This window comes from Varanus komodoensis, unplaced genomic scaffold (genome assembly GCF_004798865.1).
Source record: "Varanus komodoensis strain SLA01 unplaced genomic scaffold, ASM479886v1 scaffold3, whole genome shotgun sequence".
NCBI lineage: Eukaryota > Metazoa > Chordata > Lepidosauria > Squamata > Varanidae > Varanus > Varanus komodoensis.
Genome location: NW_025335761.1, coordinates 52,565,535 through 52,590,193, shown reverse-complemented (window position 1 = coordinate 52,590,193; position 24,659 = coordinate 52,565,535). Strand labels below are relative to the sequence as shown.

The window sequence follows — 24,659 nt, the reverse complement described above, 5'->3', positions numbered from 1 at the left end:
GAGACATCCTGTCCTGAGACAACTGGAAATTACCCCATCAATCATAGTTAGCAAACACAGGACCCATACAAAATACACATAGTGATGATCACCTGGCAGACAGCAATCACAGAATTGTAGGAGAGTTCAACTCCTTGCTTACTTCAGGACGCCATGTTAAAGCTTCCCTGACAAAAAATGGCTGTCCAACTGCCTTTTGAATGTCTCCAGTGTGGGAGAGCCCACAACCTCCCTAGGTAATTGGTTCCATTGCCACACTACTCTAACAGTCAGGAATTTTACCCTGATGTCTAGCTGGAATCTAACGTCCTGTAACTTAAGTCATTATTCTGTGTCCTGCATGCTGGGATGATTAAGAGATCCTGGAACTCCTCTGTGTGACAGCCTTCAAGTATTTGAAAAGTGGTATCATACCTCACCTCAGTCTTCTCTTCTCAAGCCTAATCATGTCCAGTTCTTTTAATCACTCCTCTCAGGGCTTTGTTTCCAGCCCCCTGATCATCTTTGGTGCCCTCCTATGAATCCTTTTCAGTTTGTCTGCCTCTTCCTTCATGTGTGGTACCCAGAATTGGACACAATACTCAAGATGAGTACTAGCTAGTCTTCAACAGAGGGGACTATGTGATTTGGAAGCCATACTTCTATTAATTCAGTTCCATATAGCATTAGTTTTTAAAAAATTGTTAGCTCATATTCAGCCTGTGATCTATAACAATAGATAAGGTCATTAAGAAACCATCAAGCATCCAGTGCAACAATCAGCATAATTCTGGGACACTCATCTTTCCCATAGTGGCAAGTACAGAGAAAAATAGGATAAAAATCAGGAATGTAGGAAAAGAGAAAGCTCTGAACATAGTGGGAAGCAGGGGTAAGCTCTGAACACAGGTCTTGTACCCTTCCTTCCCTCACAAAGGCCAGCTGTTGAGAATTTATCCAGCAGCTGGGTAATGGACTTGCTTTCCTTCTCACTTTGTCTGCTAGTGTCTTTATTTTTCTCTGCTAGGCAGGAAGCATTTTTACCTCTTTAGAAATATAGGGTAAGACCGGGATGCAACACAAATATTTGCTGTCTAGATAACACTGGGTTAAAAGCTTATGCCTGTTCTATATTTTCTGCTAAGTAAACTTTTCTAAGTGTTATTTGTGTTTGTGTGAATGCAAAACTAGGGCTCATTCTCTCTGGCAGTGCGGGTTAAACCCCAGCAAAAGATCCCAAACCTTTTGAGCCAATCTGGCAAGCAAGCACCTTCTTTTAAAGTGTATTGCTCCCCAAGATTACCTGGAACAACAATATGTATTCTACTATTCCAACAGTCAGCACATTTGCCTTTGGTCCCGCTCACCAGAGGAATGCAGCCCCCAAGAACTTCTCTGAGTAGAATTCTGTTCTTTAGCTGAAAAAGGTTAACCATCCTTGAGAGAGAGAGATATATATAAACACACACAAGCATAATTAGAACCTTAAAACTAAAAGGTGGCGGCCCTTAATCTTACAGTCAAGAAGTCTTCTACTCAGGTATATCTGTGAACAGACAAAATTATTTGCCGTTCACATGGAAAAGATTTTGAAGTAGCATGGCTAGATAGCACATTCTGCTACAGCATGGTAGTATTTAAGCGACATCCATTTAAAATAGATACCTACATCATCAACGTAATAGACTACAGCCCATCACTTCTTAGCTCATATGAATTCCCTCTTAACATACCAACATGTGAGTCCATCTGCTGTATCCTGATTACCTAGTCATTGCTTGAATCCCCTTTCAATGCCAATATGGGTTTCAACAAGCTAATCTACAGGGACTATTCTACAATTCACAGCAATACTTTTCAGGTGCTACAAATTCTAAGCACAGTAGGCAGAATGATACTCATGGTCCAGTTTTGACCATTTACCTGGAACCTCCCCATGTTGATGGGCAAGACCTGAAGCAGATATTTAACTGGATTTGTTTGAACCTGCTTACAGAACCCTAGTTGGACATTAAATTGCCAGGAACTAAGCATGTCACTTTTCTATCTTCTGCCCTCACATCACCCACCCCCATCTCTCTCATAAATATTGTTCCAGAGTCCTAACTTGGAACCTATCTTTTTAATTTTATACTTCTTATTTTCCTCAAGAACTATGACAAATGAATTTGAATGAACATTTGAAAAGTCAAGTTATAAATATATAAACAAATTCACAACATACTTTTATGTTTGAAAGATGATAACAAAGATTCACACTTATTTGTATTAAAACCAACCATTGCAGAGTACTTTAAGTAACCCCGCAGAGTTCCATAAGGTCACAGAATTATCTAGATGATATTCTACTTAAGGAAAAAAATGATGCTTGTTGAGTTTGTAAGTCAGTAGGCATATCATACATACTATCAAAATACTACAGTAAAGCTTAGTATCTGACACAACTCATGATGTTTTAGTTCTTTGGCACCATTAAGAGTTAAACTTGATGTATGTGGGAATCTATTTCAAGAGAAAAGGAACTTGTAGAAAGTGGGTGTTCTGAGCCTATTTGCATAACAAAGGTTACACAGGAGGAGGAGTACAGCAATTTAGCTTTTACTGAAATCATTTTAGCAAGTATTATTTGTCAAAGAATAGAAGTGCATATTTTGCTAGACAGAGTTAAGGCGGATCTCTGTGTTTGTTTTGCTTGTTCTACCTTAACTTTAGACAATCACAATGTAAAATTATGGAAAGGGCATAAATATGAAAACCTTATTTTCTTAGGCAAAACATTATTTACTGCTGCGTAAGAGATTCTACAGTACAATTAAGGATTTCAAAAAGAGAGACCCAGTCTTTCTCCCTTTAGATTGCAGCTTTTGAACAGTCCATTGATTTTTAAAGTTACTCTTGCAGTAACCATGTGAAAACATAAAAGATAAACCTTTCAATATCAAAGTGTGAAAATTAAAGCCTACAAACTAACATACAGGAAAGGCCAATTTTCTTTGCATTCTGTATTTCGAATGAAGTTAGAAATTCATATGAGTTACTCCTTGCCAAATTTATTTCTGGAAGCCTCCACAGTATAAAGCTTAGATCCAGTTGCTTTAAGAAGCCTTCCTTTACCAACTTGTTTAGAATGTACTAAGAATACCAGAAAGAGATGCATGGGGGAAGAAGGGGGGATATTAGCTTATGATTCTATCACTTTGCAACAAAAACTAAAGGGAAAGTGGGTATGTCACCTTATAAATGATACTATAAATATACAGTGATTATAATTCATGCAGAAACATTGCTGTGTGAGTAATGTATATTGATATTTTATTTGTTAAAAAGCTATTACCAATAACAAGTATTTGAAACCAAGCAAATGGAAAATAAGTTTGAGAGAATTTAGTTAACTCTTAGGCACTTATATATGCTACAGCTTTCTGAGATTCCTAGCTAGCTGTATGTATTCATGTCCTTTTCAAATATGACAGCACTATACAATTGTTTAAGATTCAAAATATCAGAGACAGATCTTTCAAAGAACATGCTATTCTGAATGCTTTCTGAATATATACTAGATACCTTAAATAATGTAGTGAAAGGTTAGGGTTAGTCACTTTCCTGTTCAGTTGCAGTCGAAACTGCAACTATGAAGGGACCCACATTATACCAACAAATATCTTTTTACTCCACATTATTGCTTGCTTGTGCTACAAAGAACCATAATTTTCTGGGGGGGGGGGACTGCAATGCAACTTAAATGCCCTGCCGCTTTTCCTCCCCCGCCCGCCCCAACAAACACCTTACTGGGGTAATGACTTCACATCCTTTAACATCAGCACAGCTTGAAAGGGTGGGGGGAAGGGAACACTTGGTAGAAAGCGGTGAAACCTGTTTTAAGGATGCAAGCAGCCCATCTGAATCTTAAATCTTTTAAAATTTCAGGCAACTCTACCGCCTACGTTTTGCAACTTTAACAGATCTGCATCAGAACAAAAATGGATTCTGCTACAAAGGACTTCCTGCTTTCCTTATCCGAGAATCACAGTAGACCTTTATTAGCTAGACACAGAGGATTACAATTCATTCAAAGACAAATAACTTACCTCGAATATGTAAAAGAGCCACGGGCTGGAATGGCCCATTTGAATTGGCTGCGTCCACAACCATCCTGCTGCCAGCTTTATTACATGTCAACATCTAGGCTTCAGCAGGGAAAGCAATGTACTCCTTAAGGCAAGAAACCAGCCTCCATTTTAGTTTAAAAAAAAAAAAGAAACTGAAGCTCTCTGCAGCTGGAGGGAACTGGCTAGTTAGTGATGTCAGCAGAGACAAGAAAGCTGATTGGCTAAATTCACCAACTTAAAATGACTCTAAAAAGCCGCAAATGAAAAGAGCTTTCTGTAGGGTTGTCACCATGCATTAAGCTTGTACATTTGTCAGTTCTCTTGTACCTCCATTCATCACTAGTAAATGAATACCTAGAACACTATTTGAAAATACAAGCACTTACGAACTTCAGAATATATAAGCATTTCATAAGAAATAAGATGGTGAACTTGCATATATTAATCTCACTTCAGAAAATGAGGATTTTCCAGGGTGTATTAACATGTTCTGCAGGAAAGACCCACAAAGAGAAATACTGTTTTTTTTTTTATTTTAGCAGTATTTGACAGAAATATTTAATATTTCCTTATTCCTCTCATTCCTCCATTCAGGCCAAATGTGCCAACTTTATGCATGTGCTCCAGTATTTTCTTTGTATGGCCTTAGTGTGAATAATAAAAAACTTTCTCCACAAATACATACTGAAAAACACTTTTCACCACACAAGGGCCTCCTTAAAATTTTTGAAAGGATAAGTTAGGTTAAATTTAGTTTTGTAAAACTGCAACACTTACTCCTGTCACCATACCATTAGTTTGTGGTAGGATTCAACAGCAAACTTTTGGTAGAGTGACAGGAAGATATGCTGGAGTCTTAAAAGGAGAATAAATCAATTTGATGCACAGTTTACATGAGATGTAAATCATGTGGGCTGGCCTGCTACTTAACCCTTCAGAATTTCAAAAATCCTGCCAAGTTTCCGTTGCCATGAGGGGTTTAAATCCAGAACTTTTTGCTCTCCAGAGAAGGGTTCTGCTTGAAGAAGGTCTCTCCACCCAGCTTTTGGGGATTTCCTAACAATGCCCTGCCCCCATTCAGCAGGTTCTCCTAACTCTCCATAGCATTACCAGGCTGAAAGGGATGCCACAGGAAGGAGGTGGCGGGGAAATTCACTTCCACTAGCACATTTGATTCAACATAAATCTGGATCTAACTCAATGACTATATACTGGCTGGAGTTTCAGAGGCAGCACATCTATCAATGCCAGTTTCTGGGGAACATCAATACTATTCTACTCATGCCCTGCTTCTGGCTTCCCATTGGGATATTCCTCTGAACTAGTAATCCAGCACTGATGCTTTTATATTCTGTATGCTATGCATATTCTTCAGAGAACTCTTGAATGTAGGGATGATTCTTGTGAACCATAATCATGGTAGAAAACAGACATGCTTCAATTCACATATAGCTTTTAAACATACAGAAGTAAAGTCTTCCCTAGTTTTAAAAGGCACAAACGTTGATTCCCAGATGCTAAAACTGGAATATGTAAAACATGGTACACCAGAAAAAATACAGGGGGCTTATAGGACTACTATATGAAATGGGTATTAGTTTAGTCAAGAGAAAACAGAGCCAAGAGAAAACTTTAAACAATGACTATCAAAACATAAATTAAGGATTATTACAACAGTCAACAAATTTACTGTAGGCATGTACCTATCTGGACCAGTTTAAACCACAAACGTGCTTTTGGGGAAAACATTAAACTGCATGCTTTAATGTATCAGTACCCAATGTTTGACACTTCTTTAGATGTCTTAATTGACAGGACATAACAAGGAACTTGAACCAGGAATGAGAGTTAAAAGTGACAGGTAATGAAGAGAGGAAGGTACAAGGGAGGGAGAGCGCAAGCCTAATCCCCACTCCTGTTTTCATAAAGCCCAGTTAATAAAGGTGGCAAAAACTGTCTGGACATTGCCAGTGCTGTTATTCTGGGACAGCCTTTCCAAACCTGGTGTTTCTCAGAAGAATTGGACCATGGCTTCCAATACATGCTGTGTGGGACTTACTGGCAGTTGTAGTTCAATGTACCTGGAGGGCACCTAGTTGAGGGAAGGATTCATGGGGCAATATATCACACAAAGGATAATTTGTAAATTCCCACTGCTTCCAGTGGCCTCTGAAACTTATAAAGCCACACTCAGCCATCGGTGGTCCAACCCCCTGCTGTTGCAGGACACCAAGTTACACTATCCCATTCAGTTTCTTTTTGAATGTCTCTATTGTGAGGGAGCCCACCACTTCTCTAGGCAACTGGTTCCACTGTCGTATTGCTGCATTACACTCTGGTATCAGTGAGAAGAGCTCTGGACCTTCCTTTTTGTGACAGTTTTTGAGCTACTTATAGAGGGATATCATGTCCTCCTTCTCTTCTCAAGGCTGAACACACCCAGTTCTCTCAGTCTCTCCTCATTGGGCAGTGTTTCTAAACCCTGGATCATTTTTGTTGCCCTCCTCTGGACCCTTTCTAATTTTTCTGCATCTTTTTAAAATCTTGGTGCCCAGAACTGGACACTGTATTCCAGATGAGGTCTGATTAGTGAGGAAAACTGGTCGCGAGCCAAGTCAAATTTCCCCATAAGGTTCAATGTAAATAAGGTTAATGTGTTCTGTAAATATTTTTTTTCCACAAAAATTTGAAACAAAGTAACAAAGAACAACAAAGTAACAAAGTACAGTACAGTAGAGAACACTAATCTGGGGGGGGGGACAGTCCAAACCATAATCATGTTATAGTGATCATGCTGGGGGTGGGGAAGATGGCCATGATCACGATCGTGCAGGGAAGATGGGCGTGATCGCGCTCATGCAGGGAAGATGGGTGCGATCGGGTCGCAGTCGTGCAGGAAAGATGGCCGTGATCATGGTCTTCACCCAATGTGGAGTTCGTGAACTGAGGCAATTTTTTACTGAAATTTCTGTTCATGACCCAATTTGGTCGTGAACTGAAGCGTTTGTGAGCCGAGGTACCACTGTACTCTGAGATCTTTTTCTTTTTCAGTTCTGTTGAGCCATATATTCCCTATCTTGTATTGATGCATTTGGTTTCTTTTTCCTAGATGAAGCGCTTGGCACTTGTCTTTATTGAATCTAATTCTGTTGCTTTCAGCCCAGTGTTCAAGTTTATCAAGATCACCTGAATCTTCATTCTGTTTGCTATTCCACCCTATTGCCCCTTGGTTGCATCCCTTAGTTGCATCCCAGGTTGCCTGAGACTCTTCCCCAGGGACTTTGTATTTACTGAGGAAGCAGGGTTCTCAGCCTCAAGTGAGATAGCATAGTACTGGCAAGACAAGGATGCAGAGGGCAAGTAGAATCAGGGCTCTCTGAGCGGTGGCCTATGCCAGGCCTGGTGACAGCCATGGCGAGAGCAGCAGGTGTGATGGTTGCCTGCAGCTCCTGTAGAATGTTTGTCTTCCTCCCCCAAGAGGAGCCAGGATACACTTGTACTAAGTGCAAGCTTGTGTACAAGCTGGTGTCCCTCCTTGAGGAAAAGGTGAAGGGTCTGGAGGACACCACCACCTCTCTCCAGGAGCTAAGGGAAGGGGAACAGTTCCTGGACATTGCCCAGGAGGTCCTCCAGGCCAACTAGTAGCAACCCCCTTCCAGACAGAATGAAGAGGAAGGGGGCACTGGGGAATCAGCTGCAGAGTCGTGGAGGCATGCCACCCTCAGAAGGCGAGGGGCAGAGTCATGCCCTCCATCTCCAGGTGCTGATTTGAAGCTGAGAAATAGATTTTCTCTGCTTAAGCAAACTGGGGCTGCAAGTCCCCTGGGAGACCGACCTGCTCAGGAAGCCTGACCTGAGTTCAGATTCGGGCAGGGGTTTGCTGTCAGAGATGCGGGTGTTGAGGTAACCAATCATGATTGAACTGGTGAAGGAACAGGATCAGGGTCTCAGGGGCAGGGTGAAGTGGGGACTGTAGGGGCTGGCAAGAATTCTGCAAAGAGGGAGACTGTGCCAGGGAGGCCAGGAGGAAGAAAGCGGTCAGGGGAGCCAGGGAATGGGATTTATGGGCAAGAGCTGTGATGTATGTACACCAATGCTAGGAGTATGGGAAATAAGCAGGAAGAGCTTATTATCCTGAGGGAGCGGGAAATGAAGAATCTCCCTGTAACAGGGTGACAGAAGCAGAAGACCTAGAAGACGCTCTACACCAGTGGAAGCAGAGAATCTCTCAAACCGCTTTAAATTACTTGAGGAAGAGATGTGTGAGAAACCCACTGTGAAAGAACTACATGACAGATTTTGTAGTTCTGAAAAAGAGAAAAAAGGCTTATTAAGAAAGAAAAAAGATACCAAAGTTTGCAACAACAAACGGAGAAGAGTGATAGTTGATTTATTTGGAGTTTTTGTATGCCATCCCATTCTCATGAGCCTCAGGACGACTTCCAACACAAGTTGTGGGAGATTTCCTGTTGTGCGAGATGGAAAAATATATAAGTTGTAATGACCCAGAGAATCTCCAAGTATGCTGCGTACCTGGTGCAAAGGTTAAAGATATAACCAACAAGTTCACAGAACTCATACAACCCACTGACAAACACCCCTTCCTTCTTTTCCAAACTAATGACTTCAAAGCTCTAGGAAGGAAAATCAAAAATACTGAGGCCTAGATAGTCTTCTCCCCAATCTTACCAATACATGAAAGAGGAACTGTAAGGAAATGAAAAATCCTTCAAGTCAATGACCAGCTATGATGGTGGTGCTATAAAGAGAGATTTGGATTCTGGGACCACACGCTAAGGTTCCTGAAAGATGGACTACTGGCAAATGATGGACTCTACCTCACAAAGAATGGAAAGCATGTGTTTGGCCACTACATTAAAAAGTTCATTAGGAGAGCTTTAAACTGAAACGTATTGGTGGGGAGGGGGGAGAGTTGTACAGCATGGCATACTATCATCTGACGAAAACTTGTATATCTCAACAGAGAAAAAACCTCAAGCAGGGCCCATCGCCAGTGTCCCATAAATGTAGGAAGAAAATCAGGGCACAACAAGAATGAACTTTGATGTCTCTACACCAATGCCCAGAGTATGGGGAACAAATAATATGAACTTGAGCTCATAGTACAAGGGGCAATTATGATATTATAGGAACAACTGAAACTTGATGGGATGACTCATATGACTGGAAGTCTACTATTGATGCGTACAACCTTTTCAAGAAAAATAGAAAGGACAAAAAGAGAGGCAGTGTCACACTGTATGTGAGAGACATATATATCTGCACAGAAATACAAGAGGAGGAACTTACTGGCCCCATTGAAAGCATCTAGTTTAATTTAAAGGGAGCAAAAAGAAAAACACAGTTATTGTCAATTGCTGACCACCCAGTCAAAAAGAGGAGAAGGATGGAACCTTCAAAAAGCAACCTGCCACCATTTCCAAGAAGAATAATGTAGTCATCATCATGGGGTACTTCAATTTCCTTGATATATGCTGGGAGATAATTTCTGTCAAACATGGCTCATCCAAGAGATTTCTGACATGCGTTGCTGCCAACTCCATCGGAAGGTAGAGGAAGGAATGAGAGATCAGCTATCCTCAATTTAATACTAACAGGAATGGCCTGGTGAACAAAATAACAGCCATGGGACCTCTGCGGGAAAGTGATCATGTGATACTTGAATTCTCAATATAAGAGACAAAGGTTAACTGCAGCCAAACATGAATCCTTGACTTCAGGAAAGTCAACTTTGATAAACTCAGAACAATGATAAGCGAAGTGAAATGGCAACACACCCTTAAGGAAAAAGAAATCCAAGAGAGGTGGAATGACTTGAAAAAGATTCTCCAAGCACAACTACAAACAATTCCAACAAGAAAAATGTGTAGAAGAGCACAGGGGAAGCCCACATGGCTCCACAAAAAATTAAGTGACAGCCTGAAAGAAAAAAAGAAAAAGTAAGGGAAGTGGAAGCAGGGCCAGAAAGAGTATAACAAATAGCAAGGAATTGCAGGGACAACACCAGGAGGGCTAATGCAGGAAATGAACTGAGAATAGCAAGGGATGCTAAGAACAATTCTTCAGATACATCCAAAACAAAAGACATGTGAAGGAGAAGGGTGTCCAGCTACTTAAAGTAGATGGCAGACTGAGAATAGACCACAAGGAAGAGTCAGAGGCACTCAATTCCTACTTTGCCTCAGTCTTCTCCACCCCCCCCAAAAAAAAAACAAAAAAAACTACAACCAAGAGGACGTACAAGCTGAAAGTGAGAGATGGTCAAGGAATACCTAGATGGAATAAACATGTTCAAATCTTCAGGGCCTGATGAACTCCATCCCAGAGTCATAGAAAGGCTGATGGAGGAACTCTTAGAACCAATGGCAATTATTTTTGATAAATCTTGGAAAACAGGAGACGTGCCAGATGGCTGGAGAAGACCTAACATTGTCCCCATCTTCAAAAGGGGGAAAAAGATGTACCTGGGAGCTACAGACAGACAGGTTAGTCTGACATCAATCCCTGGAAAAAATTGGAGATAATGTTTTAAAAACCAGTCTGCAAGCATCTTGAAGAAAATGCAGTGATTGATAGAACCCAACATAGATTTATCAAAAATAAATCATGTCAGAATTATTTAATCTCATTTTTGACTGGGTAACCTCTCAAAAGGACAGAGGAACAAAATCTACCTAGACTTTAGCAAAGCTTTTGAAATAGTGCCCCATAATATTTTGATAAAAAATTAGAAAACACTGGATTAGATAGAAAATTCAAAATTGACTGCTGAATTAGGCACAATGAGTATTCATCAATGACACCTTCTCAAACTGGAGGAAGTTAACAAGTGTGGTTCCACAGGGTTCAGTCCTGGGGCCAGTGCTCTTCAACATCTTTATTAATGATTAAGATAAGGAAGTACAAGGAAAGATAATCAGATTTTCAGATGATACAAAACTGGATGGAATAGCAAACTCCCTAGAAGACAGAATGAAGATCCAGGACAAATTGATAAACTTGAATGCTGGGCTGAAAGCAACAAAATAAGAATCAATAAGGACAAGTGCCAAGTCCTCCACCTAGGAAAAAGAAACCAAATGCATCAATACAAGATAGGGAATTTATGGCTCATCAGAACTGAAAAAGACCTTGGAGTACTTGTGGGCAACAGGCTAAACAGGAGCCAACAATGTGATGCAGTCACCAAACAGCAAATGCTTTTTCGGGATGGTCTGATAGAAGTATTCCTTCCAAATCACGAGAAGTAGTAATTCCACTATATTCCTCATTAGTCAGACCCCATTTCTGGGCACCAAGATTTAAGAAAGGTGCAGAAAACTTAGAAAGGGTCCAAAGGAGGGCAACATCCAGGGTTTAGAAACACAGCCCTTTGGGGACAGAGAGAACTGGGCATGTTCAGCCTTGAGAAGACTGAAGGGGGACATGATATCACTCTCAAAAGCTGTCACAAAGAGGGAGGTCAAGATCTCTTCTCACTGATACCAGACTGTAGAACACAGAGTAATAATTCAAGCTGTGACAACCCAGGTTCAGGCTAGGTATCAGGAATAGCTTCCTCACTGTCAGAGCAATACGACAGTGGAACCAGTTGTCTAGAGAGGTGGTGGGCTCTCTCACAAGAGAGACATTCAAAAAGACACTGGACAGCCATGTGAGTGAGATGGTGGAAACTGGTGTCCTCCAACAGCAAAGGACTGGATCCAGTGGCCTTCATGGCTGCTTGCAACTCTGCTCAGCAGCAGAATGATGAGCTATGCATACTGGAGTGCAGAGAAGGGCAAGGCACATATATGTATGACCCCATGTAACCTTTGAACTGCAGACATTTTCCTCATCCTTTTCTTAAGCACTTACAATTAAGACCATAAAATGTATGCCCAAATAACATGTGGATAGTGATATATATCCAAAGTAAATATAACATTCTGTCTTTCCCAGAGCCAAGCAGATGCTTCTAGTGCATAACTGGTGGGTAAGTGCAAAAATCCATCTTGACAGCTCCTCCCTACCTATTGGAATCCAGACAGGTATTGCCTGAATGAATCAGAGAAGTGTCCTGTGACTGGACTAGTGAAGAAGAATCCCCAGGCCCACAGGCTGGATGAAGCCAATGGAGGTTTCCCATGCAGCTGGCACATCTGTTCCTCCTGGGCTTCTCTGCTGGCTAGGAAGAAATGCACTTAGCTCCGTCTCTAGTCATCACTGAAAAGCAGTACCCTGCAGTTGCTGGAGTCCTGATTCAGATCAGGACGCTGATATCAGGGTAACTCTTCGCACACTGCCATTTCAGCAATGGTGACTGGAAGCCCCTTTTCTGACTAGCTGTGCTAACACAAAAATCCTTTTGCTCCATTGGAGTTCCCTGCCCTTCACATGATTTACAGGAGCAGTACCAATCCAGATTCACCACCCTGCCCTGTACTCCTTTCCTGCTACAATCTTGCAAGCTGCTTCAGGGAAAGGCCTCCTATTGGAGAGAATAGGAAGGGGTTTTTTTCTGAATACAAATAACAAACAGTGGGGAGCAGTCAGGATACAAGCCACAGAAAGAGGAGCAAAGGTTAAATCATCTATGGCCCATGACAGGTCCCCAAACTGGAGGTTTTCTCCCAATGCAAATTGCAACAGTATGCATGTGTAAAAAAGAGTGCAGAAGTGTGGGGCAGTCACATCCATTTTTTCCCCTCTGGGAACACATACTGCTGGCACTGAAGCGCCAACACTTTACCCCTGAAGGAATGAGGCCCTCAAGCAAGATCCCTGTTTCATCTTTTTAATCCTCTTTATGCAGAACCTGTTTTACAGAGAACAGAAAGTTATTTTTATTTTCATTGAATGGCCAGAATCAATAAAGTGTGCAGCCTACGTGCTGAATATCTAAACAAGGGAGATTTTTTGGCGAATGCAGCTTCTTACAAAGTACTAAAGGATAGGAGAAACTTGAATTCTTTATTCTATCCAAATTTCTATCTTACTTCTGTAAGTTCTGTCTCATAATTAAGGCTTGTATTCCTAACCTGGTGCATTTCCCCAGTTCTAACAGCTCAATACAGATTGCACTATTTATTCATCATATTATAATTGTCACAGGAAAATGTATTACCTCAGTATGCAAATCACATTTAAGTTGTTTACACACCAGATTTCCAGATCTTCACTAGTGTTTTTGCACAATGCTATTCCTAGTTTTGTGTGTGTGGCTAGGAAAAGTATAATGCAGAAGAAGAAAAGGAAGACCAAATTAGAGATGAACTGACTTCAGAAAGGAAGCCATGGTCTTGAATGTAGAGAAACTAACCAAGCAGGGGGGAAATGGATAGGACATTTTGGAGGGCTTTCATTCTAAGAGTCATCTTAAGTTGGAAAAGACTTGACAACACATAACAACTTGCAGATTTTTGCAAGAAAACTTGTTCTTATCAAGCATTCCCATTTTATAAACAGAGAACATTGCTTTATTTTATCTTTTCCCACAATCTTCAAACGTGCAAACTACTTTCTTGAGCCCAAATACTGGGAAACAAGAACTGAAGCATACTGTTCAGTTACTGACCTGAGTATATTTGGATGGTTCTTATGGATGGTCTGATGAAGATAAGAAGCATTTAAAAAATGCAGCAGAAAAAAGTTCTGGCAGCAAAGAAGAAAAAATGAACAGATCCAGAAAAGCTGAGGAAGAAAGTATTCTTTTTATTTATTAATAAGTGTATGTTTATAAAAATAACATAAATCTTTGTTTCAAAAGGTGGCATAAAATTCTTAAATATTTCATTTAATCTAAAATAATCCACAGAGCAGGACTTTTCAGTATTATTATATTTAAGGCTGACTTTTCATAAGACAGTTATTTATCAAGATATTTACATCCCCAAAATTCATTTACAAATATCTACATAGTGACTAGCAATTATTAAATCCAATACAAATATAAATGTACACAACAACCAAAAATAGAGCAGAAATCTGTTAGAATCCACTGTCTACTGATAGCTTAAAATTAACAGCAGCAATTAAAAGTAAATATATCCAGGGTCATCCAAATGCCCAATGGAATAGTGATTAAATGTCACAACTTACAACTCAGACAAATGGCCAAATTAGGTATGACTGCATTTCAAAATTTGAAATGCATGCAGCCTTGATCTAAACCCAGTCCCAAAAGCACAGAAACCCACAAACAGTCAAACCTATGGTATGATTTTAGCAAGGCTAAGCAACAGAAATCTTGAGATTCTATGTCTTTTCTGTAAATTGTGAAAACAGCAATACTTTAATGAAGTAAAGATGGAAAGAATATTCCTGATTTCTAAGCATTCAAAGCAAAACGTTAAAGCCCAGATTAAATCTGCACATAGCTTTTGTTCAGCTTTGCTGTAAAACTGCAAAACAGTTCTGTATATGATCAAGGCACTGGCACAGCTTCAACAACTGGGACTATTTAGCTTAGAAAAAGGTGAGTAAAAAAGAAACATGACAGACATATTTAAAATTATGCATGTGTGGAGAAAATGGAGGGGGAGACATTTTTCTCCTTCTCCCATAATACTAAAAGCCAGGATCATTCCATGGAACTGATTGGTGGAAGATTTAGGACAGAAAAAAGGAAGTACTTCTTCATATAGTGCACATTTAAACAATGGAAGTCACTACTCCAGGAAGCTGTGATGACCATCAATTCAGATAGCTTTAAAAGGGGATTAGACAAATTTATGGAGAAGGAAGCTATCAATGGCTACGAGCCCTGCAGACTGTGTGCTACCTACATTATCAGAGGCAGTGTGCCTATAGTCGCGCAGGAGCTTGGGCAAGTAGAAGTCTTGTACCCATCCAGTTTGAGGGATACTTTGGGCATCTGGTTTACCACCATGTTAATGGAGTGCTGGACAAAATGGACTGTTCTGATCCAGTCTTTTCTTAACTTCTTATATTCTTAAATTGTTTTGGCACTAATTTTATTGAATAGCTGAAGTTCATTCGTTTGTTGGTAATTGTGATGATCTTGTGATAATCTCAATGAATAAAACTCTGTGTGTGGCAGCGGGGAGGGGGCAACTCCTACTGAGATATCAGAAGTCAGATACCTAGTGGTGGAAATTTCACAGTGTTACATAGTTCCGTGCCTCTCCACATGAGAACCAAAGCCAGAATTATGGAAATAACAAAACCAACATTTCCTCAATTTGCATAATTTATACAGCTGTTCTTGGCTATGAATTTGGATTTCATTGGCTGCATTCAATTTTTCCTGAATTAGTGCTTAGCACACACATCCCTATCTGCCAAAGGAAGACAGATTCAAAGGAATTAAGAATAAACACAGGTCTGAAGTAAAATTCTGTTTTCTTGAGACAGTGAGCATTTAGTAAAGTGGAACTTGCAGCTAAGGATGCTGAGTCACAAAAGATAACTGACAAGTATAGTTAACAGTATTTTAAAGCTACTGAAACAATGCCCAGATTGTAGTTTTATGTAAAGAAATTAGACCTGAGCAGTGTGTGTAAAGAGAAATTAAATGTGCTGGTAAAAGATCTTCTATAGTGGCCAAGAAAGGAAGCAACTAACTATCAAAGTAATGCTTTGAAGTAGTGAAGATTAAATAGGGATAGAGTTCAGGAACTCTATAATATTATAATACTTAAATAAAGCAAGCAGTTTTACATCCAACCAAGAATCTTGTTACTTGGACAAATTAGAGCATACTCTTTCATGGACTAGAGTCCACCAGTCTGGAGGTGAAGTTTAAAATCTGAAGTTTAAAATCCATGTTGTTCTCATTAATTTCTCAGATTTAAGGAACAAGTTCTGGAACAATGCTTCTGTTGGACTAGTCAATTTCAATGAAACAATCTCGCACAGATGAGCCAATTTATGAAACTGAACAAATACAAACATAAATCCCCGGTTTTGAATGCCAGTTACAAAGACAGAGAAGAGAAACAGGGGAGGAAGATTCCATACCACGTAACATATTTTATTTTTTATTATGCTATGTATATTTTCCCAGTTGTACTTACATAAATCAACATAATTTCTGGTATGAGCTATGAATGAGATAATAAGCATTCTGACATTTGCACTTGCAAACCTGTACAGAAGTTATGTCAACTGGGATACAGTTTATAAATGGCTTCTTTTAATATAGACAGTATACTGATATATCTACATTGCAACTTGTAGTTTATCTGGATTTCATATAAGCAGTCCTAGGAAAGCATTCACTTCAGATGCATGAACTTGGTATCTCTGTAGAAAAACACATGCCTCATTCATTTATTCCACTCAGAGCTGGTAAAGACAACAATTATACCACACACCGTGGTCAAATATTCAAATGATAGATGCAAGCCAGTCTGAATCTTGTGGAAGTTGCGGCTTTTTCTTTTAGCTCTTCCTTTTAATTTTTTAAATTGTCATAATTATCAAGATTTTATGTGGATGTGTATGTACTCATATGCAAATGCAGGTCTATCTTTATTGTCTGCCATGACAAAAAAAAATCTGTACTAAATATCTTAGCTGGAATGAGGCCCAGAGAGAATGTAATGAGAGACTGCAACAATCTAAATGCTAAAAAAGTAATTTATGTTTAAAGCAACATTACTTAAGTTTCATGGTGAACACTTTTTACAATCATAAAAGAATGATGTTTTGCAAACCATATTAAATGCATTTTGTAAGTATTATTTTCAGTACTGATTTAATGAGCATTCATTTTCAGATATGTGTCCTTCACACTGAGGATTTATGTACACTTAGGCCCAGCACAGAAATAAGGACAAAGCACAGGTTGTTTAAACTATGGTCTATTGGGACAAAACTGGATACTCCCTCTTGCCTGTTTATCATTCCTGCTTTGCATCTGTTTTCCTCAACAATTCAGGGTTATTAATGCGAACTGGGAACTCTGAACTCTAGACTGCTGAGGAACAAAGAACCTGGAATTTGAACCCATGTTTTGTTCTTGGGTTAAAACTCATGGGACAAATAAGCCAGACTTCTAGGTTTGCCCAACACATCAAACCCCTCAGGACTTTTGATGAATGTGGTTGAAAATTGGAAGCAGTGTGCACACAGAAGGCAGTGCACTCACTCTGGCTTAGCCCCACCAATTTATGAGTTAAACATGAACTGGAATTATATTTATACCAGGTCTTGGGCTACAATCCCACATATGCTTTCCTTGGAAGCAAATTCCATGGAGCATACTTTTGATTACATAGGTTTGCTTTGTGTCTAAGGACGTGAACCAAAGATCACTTCAAAAAAAATCTGGAAAAGACCTATCCTTTTTCTAGCATTTTTGTCTTTTTTATTAAATTAGAAAATATGAACAATTTTTGATTATAAAACATTTTCTTTCAGAATAAAGAAAATGTGAGTACTGTTATCCAGTCTTCACCCCCTCATGGTGATTTCTATGTGAAAAAATGTTGTGTAAAATTAGAGATATAAACATAGTAGTTTGAAGATATAACAGTAGTACAAACAAACTAAAAGACCCTGATGGCTGGGAAAAATTGATGGCCAAAGAAGGGGGCACAGAGGATGAGATGGCTAGGTGGAGTCACTGGGGCAGTGGGTGTGGGATTGAGTGGACACTTGAGGGATGGTGGAGGACAGGAGAGCCTGGAGAAATGTTGTCCATGAGGTCGTGATGGGTTGGGCATGGCTTTGCAACTAAACAAACAATAAACAAACTAGCTTCTGATAATTTTGAAGCCATGGGGAAAATGGCCATTTGAACTCTCTTTGCAAGTTTTCAACAGAGTTATTTGTTCCATTCCTTACTGAGATTATTTATTTAATGTATTTTTATTACAACATAATTAGGGATGCCCTAAGACCCGTTCAGTGTATGAAGAAAATGCACATTCCTGAAAAATCTGGGTTTTGTTCCACAGAGTCCTGTTTTTCTGGCTTGCTCTGACACATGCTGTAGCAGTCACTGAATGTGATTCTAAAACCAACATGAAGGGAATGTTGTACAGTATTCTGCCATTAGCACCAGTACAGCTGGTGAATATATGAGCAGCTGCGGGGGAACTAGCTAAGTAAGCCAATGTGGTGTAGTGGTTAAGAGCGCAGGACTGGGATTCAGGCAATCTGGGTTCTAGTCCCCATTTGGCCATGGAACCAACTGGGTAACTTTAGGCCAGTCACAGACTCTGAAGAATTCTGTTCCCTCCAACCAGCACGTTTAGCTGACCCTTTCCTCTTACTGTTGAAACAGCAAGGAAAGGCTGCATCGTTTCAGCATGACTTTTACCTGTCCAGTGGAACAGTATCTACCCTCCTTTCATTAATGTAATTAACCTGTTTCTTATAAAACTTAATACCGCTTAAAAATGTTTCCATTATGTCAGCTGCCTGAAAGTTCCTGTGAGACAAAAAGGCAGGACAGAAATATTTTACATTATATAAAATTCTTCACCTCATCTTGATGCAGATGGACACATTTCATGCTTGGTCCCACAATTTCTCTCCTTTACATTGCAGTCTGTTAGGGTTCAAACACAGACTTGTAGATAAATACCATGTGAATAGATATAGCTTGCAAAGCTGGTTATTAAAATCCATGCAAAAAGGTCCACATACAATTGTACACCTTAAGCCTGCTGAATACAGTTATATCAAAACTCACTCTTTCTCATACCCATATTTAACAAAAGTGGCTTAGGATACTATTAGCCTTAATTTGACATTGTCTGCCCTCTGTTAATCAAGGATTTTTCAGTAAAATGAAAGCAGTTTTATAAACTTGCTAGAATAGCAAGCAATACTTTCACTTGTATTTTCATTCATGTTCTCATTTGACGCAGAGAAGAAAAGTATGGCAAAAGTGAATATTATTTTCCAAAATGCTGCCTTTTAATCACAATTTCACAAAGGCTAGATTTGCATGTAAATGCAAAACTCTAGTTTATGCTACCAATGGTTTGTTGCTTTAGCTATGACTTGTCTTAACAGGTAATCAAACTGTGAGTGCTTTTCCTGTTTCTGGCTTGTTCCTCTCATGCCCATTTTGCCAACATTCAGAGCAATTTAATTTTTCAGACAGATCCTGTTGGACACCTCTGTCTCAGGGTGGACAACAGTGCAAACAAACCAGGGTTAAGTCACATTTCTAGATTCAGATATCATGACGGGCCATAATTTTAAAATGCTAGACTTCTAAGCCAACAACAATCATGTATTATTCTATTTCTGGTCTGTAGCTGGTTAACCTGTCATGGTTTGTCTACAGGATGGACCTGGACAAAATGAAAAACCAGACTTCCATAAACTATACCATGGCTTAGTATTATATACAACCAGTCCAATGTCCTCCAGAGTTGCGAAGTAAGTAAACAATCTCTGAAGATTCCCATTGCTTGGTTTTATTTTTAAACAAAACAAAAACCTGCCAAAATACCAGTCTTGAAATTTATTCAATATCCTGCAAGCTAGATTTAAGACCAAAACAAAATGGGAATGAAAACACTACACTGTTGACTTTAAACAATTTTAATTTTAAAATCAAATATTTTACAGATGTTGTTCCAGTTTCAGACATGCTTCCTGATATAAGCATTTCATTTCTTATTAGAAGTGAGGAAGGTCAGCACAACCTCATGCACACAGATAGCCTTGTCAGTATAATGTACTCTGGAAATGCAAATCTATATTTTGTCAGCACCTTTCTCTAAAAATTCTTTCATCCAAACTCAAGAGACTGTTGATAAGCAGGCACTCTAGCAAAGAGGAGTTAAGCATGATAGCAGTTATTTATATCTCACATGCAGCTATTTCAGTTGAAACACAGCACAAACTCTGCTCAGCATTCTGAGGTTAGCCTATACTTGCAGAGGCTAAAGTAAAGAGCACAATCAACAGATGCTCTTACATCCATGGGGAGCAACCAGCAACTTGTTAATGGATGCCTACCTTGATAAAGATCTATATGAAAGGTGTATCCTTTTTCCAAGTCCTGAGTTCAAAAGGGCAAGACAAAACTATGAACAAATGTGAACTGAAGCGTATATCACAATATTTTAGAGCCAGATGACCACATTCCCTTTAAAAGCAACAAGATCACTCCTAAATGTTAATTGGTTCACTAAATTAGATTTCCTTTAAATTAGATTAGTTTTAAGAGTATGAAAGTTCCTCCCATGCCTTTTACTCCAGTTGTGAAGTTACTGTGAAGTAGGGATAGATCTGATTTTATTCCAAAACCAGTTTGTTATAGTATTTATTAGTTGGTCTTCCGAGGGTATGAATCTGGAAAAAGCTATGTAGACATAATTTAAGGCATTAATACCTTCATCATGACCAAATGCCACAACTTTCATTACATGGACAGCATAAGATTTTTCAGGGTTAGTTCACATTTTAGCTCTATTTCAAAGCTGTGATAACGTAGAAAGGCAGTCTGAGAACCATGATTGTCAAATGAAGTTATATAGTTACTCTAATATTCATAACCTAGTGAGCTGAATTTTAATGTATTATATGTATTTATATCCCATGTTTTTCCCTTTCAAGAAATTCAAGGCAGCTTATAAAGATCTCTTCCTCCTCAATGTTATCCTTACAATAGCCCTGTGAGGTAGGTTGGCCTGAGAATCTGTGAGTGACTCAAAGTTACATGGTGAGTGAGGACTAGAACCGAGGTATTACGAGTCCCAGTCCTACATCACACTGGTTCTCAGACAGTTGTGTTCAAGTTCTAATCTTACCAGAAACTGTGTGCTATTGGTCAAGGTATATTTTCTGCCTTAGTTCCCCAGAGGTAAATTGGGAATACTGGTGATCCAACACAAGGATCTTCGCAAAAGCAGAAAAAGGACTGTAGAAATACTTTGAAAATGTAAACAATAATATTAATTTAATAAGTACCCTGCTTTGTTATTTATGTATTTCTCTTTATCCCTCCAAAAGCTTCCCTTCAAGATAATCCAGTTTCTAAATGATAAAATCCAATGTGAGATTGCAATAACAATAACCCCCACACACATTTTTGCCTTTGAAGCATCGAAGAAACTTGCTTATTGGATACTGCTAGCCCAGGTCCAAAGGACCACACAGAATTCTGTGAAAAAATGTTAGCTACAACATGGGATAGAAACTAAGCCGATTTCTCTAGAAGATATGAAGACAGTCATACTACATTTGGTGAAAACTTTTGATGTTGGTAGACTTCAACTGCTCCACTATTCCTGTGAAGTCATCAGTATGCTTTGGTTTTAACCATCCCTCCTTCCCAAGTCAAACCTGCTATATGTTGCTGACCAAAGGCAGGTTTTTCCCCTAAGAAAATAGAGAATCCTGCCACAACTTGTGGCTATCTGTTCTTGGCAACTAAAGACTGTATATCAAGATTAGATATTATGTCTATTGAATGACACTTAATTTTTCTAATGTTTACAGTTATCAAAAAGTTGTTTCAAGAAACATGGAGATGTCCAAATTTCTTCTTCCAACAGTTTCAACATCATGAAACCATCCAGCCAAGGTACCAAGTAATTAAACTGGCTTGCTTAAAAAAATAAATCACTCTGTTAAAAGGTACAGAGGACTTAAGAGTTCAAGAATCCCATTCATATCATAAAAGATGAATATAGTATAAGAGGATTTACAAGACCCTTGTTATAGTGCAATCATGAAATTAGTATTATTAACTACTGGTGAAATATAGCACAGATAGCCCATATTCCTGATCACTGGGTATGTCCCAGACAAAAGTAAAAGTCTTTAAAATAAGAAGTAAAGCAAAATCTACAGGTTTGGGATCATTTCCATTAGATGAAATTGACATTTAATGTAGGCATTTCATAACTAAGTAATTATACAATCCCTTCTGTCCCAAAATTCACCATTCCCTTTTAGCATTTTAATAAAAATGACCTTGTTTTATTGAGTGTCAGCAAAATGTATTTATGCTTTTGGCCTGTAGGCCCTCAGATCACACTGTTCAGGAAGCTCCCCCAAACATCAAAGATGATTTCGGCAGGGTCACAGAATGGGGTAATGGGAAAGTCCCCTTCCACAAGGTACCTCCCACTTATGAGTCTCAAGATGCAAACTTATTTGGGTGTGTGAAATGTATGGGGAATAAGAACATGGAGGGACCATGCTGGTTACAGACAGGTAACCATATAGGGTAAAGAAGCATCCCCCCATCAAGTTTAAGGTTTCAAATTTAACACAAAAACTGCATGCATGTTTCAATGGTACCACATCAACCATACATTTGGAAAACTACATTCTATGTATAGAATGACAAACAGTTCCCACACCACCGTCACAGCCAGCTATTTCTTACACCTCATTAGCTTGTGAGACACATTAACTTTTGATAACCAACAAAATCACATATAACAACTAGCTGCCAATACTTGAATTTAAGTCCAGGTAACTAAATACCATAGTTATGTATCAAGTTCTAAAAATGGAAGTGTTTTTTCTACAAGGTGCAGGTGAAGTTAGAAGGGGAAATTTATGTCTAATCTTCCCCAAACTAAAACAGAGTACTATACAATCATGTTCTCCCTCCTTCCAGGCATATCTTTCCCAACTACACTTAAGCATTACAATCAGCACTTGCATTTTCCACTGTTAGTGCTGACAAGAGCTGCCTTTTAGGTGAGATTTGAAAGGAAGGTTTAAAGATTACTTTAAATCAAGGTCAACATTATCCACCCAAGTGGGAGTTCACTGCAGAAGGAAGAGTAAGTAAATCAGGAGAACATTTAAAGACAGAAAGGTATGGGGAGGAAGACACAACTAAAATGCAATCTGAGATGAGTTTTATTCACTCAAAATGTGCCGTATGAAAATTTTAAAGATTATCTACAGCACTGGACATAATATACAATGCTGTGTATAGAGTTCAGTGTTTTCAACCTTGTTATTAAGTTTAACCTAATGTCAAAGTTTTCTCCTAGACCCTAAGATAGTGAACATATGAGACTGTTTTTATCTATACACTTCCCTTTGCTCACTTTAAGAATATGGAACCTCTGGCCCACAGAGGTTTCCCATCTGCCTATAAGTCATTAAAAGATCTCTTCTGAGTCTCCTCTTCTCCAGGCTGAAAAGACTCAGGTTCCTTCAATTTCTCTTCATATTTCATCCCTCCCAACCTGGCTACCTTTCTTGTGACTCTGCACTGAACCAATTCTAACCTAGCTATATCTCTCCTATAATGTGGAGCCCAGCACTAGACACAGTACTCCAGTTGTAGGCACACCAGAGTCGTGTAGAGCAGTAACAACACCTCCCTGTATCTGAAAGCTAGGCTTCTGTCTTTACATCCAAGAGTGACTTTTGCCTTCTTAACCGCTTTGTCACATTGCTGGCTGATATTCAGCCTGCTGTTGACAAGTAGCCTGCTGTGATCTTGTCCCTGGGGTTGTAATAGTTCTTCAGCCCTAGTTTACTTTAACATTTGTGATTTCTAGTCAACTCCCCACAGCTACCCTACTTCTCAGAAAGCAAAAATTAAGACTCATGTGCTTCCACAGCATATAGTGGAGGAAACAGTTCCCCTTTCTTTCCTTCTTTTGGTACAGTCACCATTTTGCTTGTACAAAACTAAGGCATTTATCCCTTTTAGGCTGCAATTCTCAACATAAGCACCACTAAATAAAGTGGGCCTTACTTCTGAGTAAACCCCCATAAGATCCTTTTCTATAAACTGTCCAGGAAGGGTTTTTATTCATAAAGATGACCAAAAGCACCTAAGTAAATAAAACTTCTCTCCAATATAACTATACAAAACAGTTTTATTTTATATGCTAAGTTATCTATGGTGCATTATATATTGTTAAAGCAACAAAATAAGCTTAATTTGATAAAGCATCAAAATAAAGTTAGCACCCCTAAGCCCACTCTCTATCAGCCAGGAGAAGTTATGAAATCTTCACTGAAGTATCTGCAACAGCTCTTAAAACTAATTTAAGCATTGATCCCTCTTCCCAGAGAAAAATAGAAGTTGCACTACCAGCAGAACCCTAAGTTTCTCTAACAGATGATTCTCAGCATCTCACTAAACTCCAAATTCTAGGGTCTGTTTGGGAAGTCATGATAATTTGACTGGTATGAGTTCTACATCTTTTGAAGTGTAGCTCTGCTAATCATGTAGATCAAAAACATCATGTCATGGTGGAAGAATAGAAAACCATACAGGAAGCTACTTCTAGACTATAAAGCATGAATGCCAAGCATCTGTAAAAGCCAATCCAGAGCCTCCCAAATTATTCATAATCACAAACATACTACTGAATAGTAACTTTCAAATACTGCTCTTCCATATATAAGTACCACCTTGCATATTCTAAAACACAAACATTACCATTAAACCACAGCTGGGGCTTTGCCACTCTTAGCTATGGATTGCATGAGATCATAGTTTCTTGCCTTTCACAGCCAACAGTAAGATCTGATCACATGCTATGTCTGCTGGATGACAGCCTGCATATGGTGCAGCACCTTATTTATTTTCACTTTCCAAAAAGGTCCACAACTCCATACTGCACAAAAGCCCATATCATTTTGGTCCAGCCA

The 24,659-nt window shown here is 39.1% G+C and overlaps 1 protein-coding gene across 7 annotated transcripts in view; it reads right to left on the bottom strand.

Annotated features, from left to right (window-relative positions):
• PPP2R5C (protein phosphatase 2 regulatory subunit B'gamma) overlaps positions 1–24,659 on the bottom strand; it is a 95,479-nt gene that overhangs the window by 50,250 nt on the left and 20,570 nt on the right. The window contains exon 1 of one of the 7 annotated variants that reach the window (XM_044437121.1): positions 13,666–13,753. The exons of 4 other annotated variants lie outside the window; for them this stretch is intronic. In XM_044437121.1, the coding sequence (XP_044293056.1) occupies positions 13,666–13,717 (52 nt within the window). In that variant the 5' untranslated portion in view covers positions 13,718–13,753. Of the gene's footprint in view, positions 1–4,067; positions 4,899–13,665; positions 13,754–24,659 lie in introns of those variants that run through there. 2 more of the 7 variants (XM_044437122.1, XM_044437120.1) reach the window with 2 other exon arrangements.